This window comes from Eutrigla gurnardus, assembly GCF_963514095.1.
Source record: "Eutrigla gurnardus genome assembly, chromosome: 5".
In the NCBI taxonomy this organism is placed as follows: domain Eukaryota; kingdom Metazoa; phylum Chordata; class Actinopteri; order Perciformes; family Triglidae; genus Eutrigla; species Eutrigla gurnardus.
The window spans coordinates 2,414,413-2,425,434 of record NC_139919.1 but is presented as its reverse complement, the minus strand read 5'-3'; the positions used below and the strand labels follow the sequence as shown (position 1 = coordinate 2,425,434).

Sequence of the window (11,022 nt, the reverse complement as noted above, 5' to 3'; positions counted from 1 at the left end):
AGGCACCGTGGGAAATGGGGATATCAATAACCCGAAAACATAAGCCCGAAAACGAAAATAGATTTATTATTTCGTTTTGGTTTTCCCAATAATTGTTTGCTCTGTTTTGAGATCAACATAGGAAAACAAACTTCAATCTTCCATTTTGTGGTCAAACAGAAAAACAGAAGAACGAAATATTGACTGTTTTTTTTGTTTTTCGTTTGCCAGATTGAATGGAATAATTGAATGGACGGATGATACACGGACCCACCCTCCACTCCTGAGGGCTGCTGTCCTGTTTTCTTTTTGGTGCACAGATGAAGTCGCAGAATTTTGACCTTGCTTTGATTATACAACTCGTCTACTGTATTGGACGCATCGACATGCATCTGTGAGCTCTCAATATGAGTTGAATAGTGTGAAAGACTTTTTTTTTTTTTTATTTAAGGCCTTTGGGGAAAAAAAGATTTTCAGCCATAAGTTTGATATTTGCCACTGTTTCGTCTTTGACAATAGAGAGATGCCTTGTGCCTCCGCCACTTACAGACTTCACCTGTTTTTACCTCTCCTTCTCCTCATCAAAATCCATCCAGCCAACCTTAATTTGTCTCACTTTCCGTTTGGCATTTGTATTTTCTGCCCACTTAGATGATCTCTTTTTTGGAGGCATCCCCTCAGCTCCAGACAGTCTTTGTCGTAGCCTTGAGAGTATGGATTCTTTCCTGGATGGTGATTTTTGTGACAGTGTTGCTTGTCTGCAGAAGGCCACAGTGGAGACTCTGGGCCCTAGTTTCGTGGCGCAGCGCAGGGCGGCGGAGGGTGGCGGAGCCGGCGTAATGCAAGTTTCGACCCACGCAGCCTTGTGCATGGTCAGTTTGGTGGATCGCCTGCACTTAGATGGGTGTGGCGGCGCAGCAGGGGGAGGCGTCACAGATTCAGCTTGGCGTAGCGGAAGTTTCATGGCAAAAAGACTCGCCGAGACTTCGCCGAAAGCCCGCCAGCTCCAACCTAGTCTACTCATGGCGTAAGGCGCAAATAAAGTCCATTTATTCAAGGCGAATTACAGCTAGCGGAGTGGAAGTTTGGCTGACCGGCGCGCAGTGCGCACACGTCACCGAGGCCTCACAGGCAGGTTTCCACAGTTCCAGGCACATTTAAATGCAATAAATAATCATAACAAACACTATTTAATGCAACTAATTGAATAAACGCGTGAATTTATATCTATATAGATTGTCCCGTCACATCTGACATCAGATCAAAGGCGGATGGCACGCGTAACGGAAACTCTCGGACCAAAACATCTCCCTCTCTCTCTCCTGTTTTTCTTATCTATCCACTGTTAATAAAATGCGTCTATGCCTAAAAAAATCTTTAAAAAAAATACAGCAGCTCTTGCCTGGTCTGAGGTCTCGCGCCTCCGCAGTATGGAGAAATGCGCAACTTTGCCACGAGCTGGAACCGGAGTGCAGCTGGTCTGAGCGGCACGCGAGGTCCCGCCGTTCTGGTGTTGGATGGGGAATCCGGTGCAGCTGTGGAGCGCAGATGATGAGCTGTGCACCCTGACCCTGTTTTGTGATATGCATGCCTAAAATGTTCCTACAATTTCTATAGTGATATAATATCGGCATTATAATTATTATGACTATACACACGCACAGCGCGTGATGCGCGTGGTTGGAGCGGCGGCGCTGCTTCTGTCATTGGGCTGTCAAGTGACGAAACTTGCACTGAACCTCCCCTAACGCATTAAAGGTGAGGAGGGAGCTCATTTGATTGGTGAAGATCTGAATCGGCTGTATTAATCCCAGTCCACGCCTCGTCTCCTCCTCGTCTCCCACTCACGCCTTCTTCTCCTCCCTCTTTCCCACTTGCGCGGGTGGGCGAGACAGGAGGTGTGCCTGCGCTAGCCTGCGCGGTGCACGAAACTTGCAAAGTCGAGGCGGACACACCCCGTCGGCGTGGCGCAGGTGCGCTGCGCGCTAACTACGCCTAGTCTACGAAACTAGGGCCCTCTATCTCCAGCTTTGGGGATGTACTTTGCCAGGTCACTGTCTGTCATTAACGGAATGACAGTTTCATCAATCTGAAACAAAATACAAGATAAATAAATGAATTAGTCAATAAAAAAATGTATTAATACATACAAATGCATAAAATAGAATGCCAATGGTGGTATAAGTGTGTAGTTATTCACATCATTAGTTTTCCATCTTATGCAGCCTACTTTTGATAACATTAACTTTTGGTAATGATGCACATATTTTTCCAACTTAAGATGACTTCCAAGAATTATTTTAAATTATTCTGTTAACACAGTTGATGTATTTGATTACATTAAAACATATAACATTTTTTAGAGTGAGCATCTGAATAAGTGCAATGAGCCTATCTGTTCTGGTGTGACCATGTTCTACACAAACTTTCAGTAAATATTAATCTTCTGTTTGGAAAAATACACACACACACACACACACACGCACACACACACAGACAGCAGCTGCAGTGGCTTACATTCTCATCTTCAAGTTTCTGGATCAAATCTTCTTCAAGTTTGCGCTCCATCAAAAATTCTTGCAGCCGAGTATCCATAGTTGACCTCTAAACCACAGAAAAACAAAATTAATTAACAAGTAGTACATTTTCCAGATTCTGGATCTATAATTCCAAATCACATATTGCCCTATGTCCCTGCTATTATTATTATATTGCAAAAAGCAACACCATTGCTGCAAATACAGTCACTGTATTACAGTGTAAATTAATATATTTATTTTACCACTCGGTGCACTCTCAATGCCTGTATTTCTAATTTACAAGAAAAGAGACACACCTCCGTGACACATAAAACTCTGGTTTTATGTTCAACCTACCTCCCTTAGCAGTATGCCTACACCCCTCAGCTCTACTTGAAAAGTGTCCTGACGTGTGTGCAGGGCTGCAGCTCCTACAGACACAAATGAGTTTACGGCTACATATTAGCACAACAAAACAACGTGTAGCAACATGATGAGGATAACAAGTTTGTAAGTCGGATGAGACGTCAGCAGATAGGCTACCCGTTATAACAAAGTATCAAACATAGGCCTTATAAAATAACTCCCTAAATGCGGAATAACAAGATATTGACTAGAACAGAATAAGAAAAGACACTCACCTTAAGGACATCACGTTTGTACGGGGCTCCGTACGTAGGCTATTGCAGTTTCGAGAGAAGGTGTGCTCGATTTGCTTACCCAGCTGTCCAGGAATGATATTAATATTATTTATTAGTATTTCGTGCGCACGTTATACCTATTTCGTGGCCACAAATTAGTATTTTGTGCGCACGTTATACTTATTTTGTGGCCACGAATGTATTTCGTGCGCACGTTATAGCTATATTGTGGCCACAATAAAAACATTTTTTGACCATGTCACCAGAGGGGCTCCGTACTTATTAGTGCATGTTACACAAAGACTAAAGTACAAAGTTATTACCAAGTAAGTAAATAAAAACGTTCTAGGAAATTAGATGGTAATAATATTATGAATAAAGTACCATAGTAAAGGACAGTTAGTACTAAGTTATTGCCTATTAACTACCTACAATACGTTGGTGAGTTCCAATTACTTACCTTTAGATAAACGGCATTTACTGCCAATCTGAAAGTATTCCGTTCTGGCTTGATGATGTTTCATGGGTGCTTAATGAACTGTCAAAGTGCCATGTTCTTTCCCTGTATGAAGATATTACTTTTTGTGTACTTAATATTTACTAAAACTGTAAAATAAAGCCATGCATGTTTCCCTATACTTTATTACCAAGTAAACTTAGTCAACCTAGAGGTGGATATGTATTAGTAAAGTACCCATACGAATAGGCTAGGAAGTGCAAAGCTATTATCTCAGCAGGTACATGGAAACATACTAGGAAGCTATGGTTAAAAATATCCTTTTTAGGAAGGTGCTTAAATAAATGTTTAGTAACTACCAAGTTATTACCCTGCATGTACATGATACTTACTAATAAACACCACAATACGTACATGGATGTACCATAGAAATGGAAACTTATATTTATTAAACCAAGAAATAGACTTTAACATTTGTGACCCGCCACGGCAAAACCAGCAACAAGTCGGCTGGGAAAAATTCGCATAAACAATGTTTTTTTTTTCCAAAATTTGTTATTTTCGTTTTTTTGCAGAATATGAAAGTGAGATCATGTAGAAGCCTCTCCATGTTTCAGAGAAAAAAGTATTGGTTGCCTTAAAAGTATACATTTTGTATTTGAAGTTTCGGAAAAAATCTGCCGTTGTCTGTGTCTTTGCTGGGGCGTGTATGGCGATGCAGTTCATTTCCATACTGATTACCGTTGGCCATTCCCGCGCTGTTGTTATTTTTTCGGCCTATCAGCTGCACGTTAGAAGCGAAACACATGACTAATTATACAGCGCCCGTGTCAGCCTCGCAGTAGAGGAGCTGGAGCGTAAGATATCAGACGCTATATCTACGATTACATTTCAACGGGATAAAGACAGCGAAATGGAGGAAATTTGCAACTTTGACTAAAAATGCTACGGAAGAAGAAAGGAGAACTCTCCTTGGAAGACATTCACGTAGCGACAAACTTTCTCAAGAGCTTATGTACAGCATACGGATGGATTCTTAAGCTGCCGAAAGAGAGCAAACTACGTCGGAGATGACTGCATCCACGAAAAAGCCGCAGACGAAAAGAAAGTCTGCCCGGACCTCTTATTTCATCGGAGCCAACGACGTCTGCAGTAATACTTTTCAGTTTCTTATGGGGTGAGTTTCCAAGTTATCTACTTTGCTTAGCTAGCTAAGCTAGCTCAGCTGAGGACAATAGGCTAGTTGCTAAATAATTAGCACTAGCTACTTAGACATGATGTGAAACTTATTTGTTTTCGTTTTCAGAATTGGCAAAGACACCCAGACTGATATAATCAAACACTTTGAGGAGAATGGACCTGGACTAAATTCACTTAATTTTAGTACTGACTGTACTGTAGGATTTTTTTCCTCCAATGTTTACATTGTACACTTGAAGCATTTCCATTTCAATAAAGTACCTTCTAATTCTGATCAGTCCAGTAAAGTGCTTAACGAAGATAACACTACATCAACATTACCAACATGATAACTGCTTTTGATAACCATCGTACAAACCACTACAATACTTTCTGCCCTGCAGGCTAACAGATACCAGATATCACTGAGTGACATCTGTAGGGGGGAGGGCTTATCTGAATGAGATGCAAATGAGCACCATTGTGTTTCCTTTCTGGCCAGGTGAGGTTAGGTTAGATTTGCAAATCTTTCCGGCTGGTTTTCTCAGTGAACGGAGAAGCATACATTCAAATGGCCACAACTTATATTATCGGATTTCCATGTTTTAGACAAAACTCAAAATGCCCCGAGGTCGACTTGTTCCTGGTTTTGCCGTTGCTGGTCACATATGTGAATCCTACAGTACAGTCAGTACTCCGTCTGGTGCTTGCCAACAACCAGATGGCAACAGTGCCTATGCTCCTACCCTTGTTTCCGATGAGGAAATGAAAGAGACTTTCTATGCCTGTCTGGATGAGACACTATCAAAAATCCCCAAGGAGGACAAGGTCATTTTTCTGGGAGATTTCAATGCCAGAGTCGGCCGAGACCACCACCTCTGGAAGGGCACCACTGGCAAGGAAGGCATTGGAAGCATCAACTCCAAGGGAGTTCTGCTTCTCAGCAAGGCTGGTATCACCGATACTAATACCGACACTGATACTGTTGGATGTCCATGTGTATATGAAAATTACGACTTTTACAATGCATTAATATTTCCTGCAAAAGTGGACTTGGAATCGATATTTTGATGTGAAGACTGATTCTAAACAAAACACACTCCAAACTGGAAGTATCGATACTGGCGGACCGATATGCACATCCCCACTCGAAGACAACCAAAGAAAACGTTGCTGTAAATCCCTCCAAACGGAACTAGTCCGTGAGACAAACGTTTTTACCAAACCTTATACTTAACAGACTCGAACTGAAAAGAGCAGTTGATCAAGCTGCTGGCCGACCCTTGCACAGACTCGCACTGTACGTCAATAACAAGTGGACTCGAACCACTTGCAGAGGAGGGACTGGAACCCTCGTCTTTGGTACCACAACCAGACGTCAATAACAAGTGGACTCGAACCACCTGCAGAGGAGGGGAGCTGACAGACTCGAACTGTACCTCAACCCTCGTCTTTGGCCCACAATTTGAAAAGAAACTCACCGGAGAATATTGAAGAGATCCCTCCACCAGGTTCGCGGGCACCAACAGTGAGAGAGCACGCCCGATAGTTGGACGTTAGGCCCCCATTTTCCCAGCTGGATTTTATGCCGAGGTTGGAGTAGGAGCGTCGCTCCACTGTGCACAGATTTCACCGTCAGTCCTGTCCGCACGCGCCTCTCACTCTTGGTGCCCACCCAGGGACGCCAATTGTTGTGGAAAAGTGAATCTGCCCAATAAAGATCAACAACCAGGATCAGCTCTTTCTCCGAGGTTTATTCCACTAAGTATTCTCGATCTGCAGAGGAGGTTCACCCCTTGCCTTCTGATACAAAGGTTCAGAATCAGCAGGAACGACCCTGAGTCCAACAACAATCTCCCTTTTAAGGAGGAGGAACCAAAGGACGGATCATGTCCTATCTTACAAAGACAAGATGTACAGGCAAGGTCAAGATTTACAGAACACAGGCGTCATAGTCCTGAAATTATCTTATGTCAATGTGGCACTCATGTTCATATCATCTACAAACAGGCATTCATTTTCGTCATAGTGTAACAGTCAGATGAGGAGATGCGGATCGAGTCAGCCTGACAAATATTCTGATTATAAAGTACAAACATCCAAAATTCCCATTACAGTCCTTATAAAAGCTTAAAAGTGTCAAGGCTCTTGGTGTTTCTGTGGCATGGGAGGGTGTGCTTGGAGCATTTGGAGACAGAGGAAAGACTTAGTTCACTCTCACTGTTGCACAAAGTTCACCTTACTTATGCCATACATAGGTTCAATTACACCACAAGGATGCTTTTTGTAATGCCGTGTAACATCTGAATAACCACTGCTTCAATTAAAAATTGTTGTGTGATATTTAAACATCATATAGAACATTGTGCTTCAGCTGCCTGCTTATATTTGTGCTCACAATTAGTTACTCACATGTTCCACTACTTCCTGTATCTGTATTACTCTACTAGTGGCCTTACTGTTGTTATACTGCCACCTATCGGTGAAACCTATGTTAGCACTTATCATTACACTGTATTTCTGTTTTATGTCTTCATCTGTTATGTCTTGTACCACACCTTCAGACCTGTAATTTTTTTTTTTTACATTGGCAGGATGCATGGAAGATCCCGTTTTCGCCTCGTGCTGTGAAAGCCTGGTTGCGTGCCGATCCTGCACCACCACGTGGCTCCAAAACTCATCACTATGCTTTAAGTGCCGAGCTGATAATTTTTCAGCCAAAATTCATAAGGTTACTGGCCTTTCTGAGGTTGTCAATGCCATTAGGCAACTGGAAATTGGAGAGTAAACGATTTGTTCTTGCCACCAAACACTACTTTTAAAAGTTAATGTGAGTGAGTTGTTACACTTTGGATAATGAGGATTGACATGTTTGTTTTGTCATATTGTTCTCGCCTCACAAGGGTTTTGTAAAAAAAAAAAAGTAGAAAATGTGGCAAGATATTGTTTTATGATGTTATGTTATGTTGTTGTTATTCTCAACTCAGGGCTTTTTTATAAATGTCAGAAAACGTTTCAGCCCCACACTGTGTGTATATTTGCCATAGATTTTTTTTTACGTGGAGAATCCCAAAGCTGGACTGTTCCATTGTTCTCTGTATACAAAAAGTCCTTGTTTTCCAGGAAAATACTTAGAACATTTTTGTCTTATTTTGTCTTATTGTTTATTTATTGACGTTTGACTTAACATTTGATCTACTGTGTGATCATGTGTGTTCCATTGTTCTCTGTATACAAACAGTCCTTGTTTTCCAGGAAAATAAATACTTAGAACATTTTCGTCTTATTTTGTCTTATTGTTTATTTATTGACATTTGGCTTAACATTTGATCTACCCTTCACTTTCATAGTAGTGACTGCATAATTGCCATACTGTAGTTCCAGTAGGTCTACTGAACAAGATCTCCTCTAGACTTGTATTAAGACATATGGACTTAAAGAGCAAACAAACATGAAATTAGCAACATCTCTTTGTTACATCAATGAGGTAGATCAAGGCATCTTTGAATGTAGTGTAGTTGTAATTGACAGCATTATCAAAAACAACTGAAAGGTCCGGGTGATGCTGTGCAAAGAGCTGCTCTGCTCTCACTTTGTCTGCCTCCGACAGAAAGGGGTCACTTCCGAAAGAAGATCTTCTGGTGAGGGAAGATCCCATGTCCCTGTCCGCTGCGACTGTGGCATCTGGCAGAAGATCTGTTGTGATCTTTCTCAGCGTTCCTGTCCCTGCCAGGTGATTTGGTATCCCTTTGCCTTTAAGAACACAAAGACATGTTTGCTGTAATGTTCAAAGCCATTTTAGAACCTGTTACAGTGAATAACTTGTATGGAATATGTAACATACCTGGGATCCTGTGAGAATTCCACGATTGCACAAATCTGTTCATGCCAATCTCGCACACTTGGCAGGTCAGATTGGATGTGCAGAACTTTGTCAGGTTGTCTTCCATGTCTATTGCCTCCTGATCTTGTAGCTGTACCAGGGCCTCCTTTAGTGGGTAATTCACACGATTGTTTATTTCTGGCCACAGTCTTTCCACAGTGTGATTCTATTAAAAAAGAGAAAAAAAAGTCTGTTAACATAGTATTTCTCTATGATGTGACTGACAGCTACCTCAGACTTCTACTTAAGTGCGATACTTGGCTTCCTCTCCTCCTCCTCTCTTCTCCTCACATTGGTACTGTAATTATCATTTTCTGTTGCACTTTGTAGTTTGGCCTTGGTGTCTCGCACTCTCTCTGTGTTTCCACAGATCTACCGGAACTCCATCTCTCTACACCCTGAAGTTTCTCCAATTTTTCCCTGTTAAAAGGGTTTTCTATGGAGTTTTTCCTCAGTCGATGTGAGGGTCTAAGGGCAGAGGATGTTGTTATGATGTCATGTAAAGCCCTTGGAGACAAACTGTTGTAAAAACGGGCTATACTTTTACTTTTCATGGTGTAATGTAGGCTGATGACTTGCAGATGGTTAACATTACCCTTGTTGACTGAGTTTGGAGGTATGGCTCTCGTTGCTGGTTATGTCTGTATTCCGACAGCCTTTCTTGCATGTACAGGGAGAGGTAAAACTCTTTCCCATGATCTACTCTTAGTTGATCCCACATTCCAAATTGTGTTACTGCTGGTCTACATAAATAAGTATGAAACACTTAATTATTGGTATTATTTCATTTCATTCAATTTTTTTTTCAAACAGAACATACAGCACTGACCTGTACACTGTGTCGAAGATGGTGAGATTGTTTTTTACAGGCATAATTGCATTTGCAACTATTTTCTTGCTATAGCCGTCTACAGCAATCACATGAGTCACTCCAAACATGACGAGTTTTTCATTTTGATCCATGTGTAATTTGTGTCCCATATATTCCGCATCATATGGGGTTGGGTTAAAGTTACGGGTACCCTATGCAAAAGAGAAAATAATAACTTTAGGCAGTATTAGATTAAATCTAGGTTTTATGTGCATGTCATACACAACCTTAAATCTCATAAAAACATTTAAAAAAATGTAAGGACTGCTAAATAACAGCCTACTTTTTGCCGTTCTTCATGGTAAGGGGCATGGGCTGCTCTCAGAGCTTTTCCAACTCGGCATTCCCCTGCATGTACCCCAACTGAGGACAGGTAGCCTGTCATCATTTTGCGACCATAAGTAGATCCAGTCTGTTGATAAACGCGCGCGCGCACACACACGCGCACACACACACACACACACACACACACACACACACACACACACATGTTTAGAAGCTACAGCAAAGAGTACGTTTGTGTATATCTATATCAGGCCCACCTGATTTATTGCACGAGAGACTGCAATTTCAAGGTCTGGGTCAGACGTTTGTCCTTTTCTTCGCATGTTGTTTGCTGCAAGTAGTCTCCGGACATTGGTCTCTGAGGATCCCCGCTGGACGCCCATTTGTCGCAACTTATCTGATATCTGATGATATGTCTCTCCATTCATGAACATATCATTAATAATAGAGATGTATGGCTTGAGCGCGGCCATAACGTGCCGTGGCCTCCACTTTGGCGCTCGAACAGGTCTGTTGCATCTGTCACCGTGGTAACTGTTGCAGAGAATCATGAGAGGCTGCCTTCATGCACGCATGCGTAGCACAGACCGTGGGAAATGAGGAAAATACATAATCGTAAATTAGATTCATTATTTCGTTTTGGTTTTCCAAATAATTGTTTGCTCTGTTTTGAGTTCAAAATAGAAAAACAAACTCCAATCTTCCATTTTTTGGTCAAACAGAAAAACAGATAAACGAAATATTGACAGTTTTTTTTTGTTTTTCGTTTGCCAGATTGAATGGAATAATTGAATGGACGGATGATACACGGACCAGGGTGATCACGCAATAAGCCAGCCCTCAGTGGTAGATCTCACTAACAATGAACAGAATCAGGCCGGTGAGGATCTGTTGGTGGAAAACAAAAATTCAGAATCACCAAACCACTACGGAATTAATGATGGAGCTTCCAGAAGTGGATATTTGGAACTGAACGACACATTACCATGGGATGGTCTGCTAACTGTGGGTGAAAGCGAAGATTATGATGTAGTTTTTATTATTAGTGGGGATGACAGGCTGGATGTAAGTGTGGATGAACCAAACCTTGAAGCACTCTTAACAGAAAAAGAGGATGATGCACCTCATCAAACAGTGGATCTGTCGCTGGTGCTTGCAGGGGAGGCCAATGTTCAAGACCAAGCACTTCCTGAACCACAATCTTGCCC

The 11,022-nt window shown here is 41.8% G+C and overlaps 1 protein-coding gene across 1 annotated transcript; it reads right to left on the bottom strand.

Annotated features, from left to right (window-relative positions):
* Positions 1 to 8,099: 8,099 nt before the first annotated feature.
* On the bottom strand, positions 8,100 to 10,438 carry LOC311013783 (uncharacterized protein). The gene is made up of 6 exons (XM_084009984.1): positions 10,072 to 10,438; positions 9,813 to 9,941; positions 9,488 to 9,681; positions 9,254 to 9,401; positions 8,620 to 8,824; positions 8,100 to 8,528 (listed from the first exon to the last, which is right to left on the bottom strand). Exons 1-6 carry the CDS (start codon positions 10,363 to 10,365, stop codon positions 8,233 to 8,235), a joined length of 1,266 nt encoding a protein of 421 aa, XP_083866110.1. The 5' UTR covers positions 10,366 to 10,438; the 3' UTR covers positions 8,100 to 8,232.
* Positions 10,439 to 11,022: the final 584 nt, after the last annotated feature.

What these genes read in the sequence shown, in the direction of transcription:
- LOC311013783 (XM_084009984.1), bottom strand. Translation starts at nt 10,365, where the DNA reads ATGATTCTCTGCAACAGTTACCACGGTGACAGATGCAACAGACCTGTT. An exon ending in ATCTTCGACACAGTGTACAG is followed by an intron (nt 9,402 to 9,487) that starts GTCAGTGCTGTA and finishes TTATTTATGTAG; the next exon opens with ACCAGCAGTAACACAATTTG. An exon ending in GAATTCTCACAGGATCCCAG is followed by an intron (nt 8,529 to 8,619) that starts GTATGTTACATA and finishes GTGTTCTTAAAG; the next exon opens with GCAAAGGGATACCAAATCAC.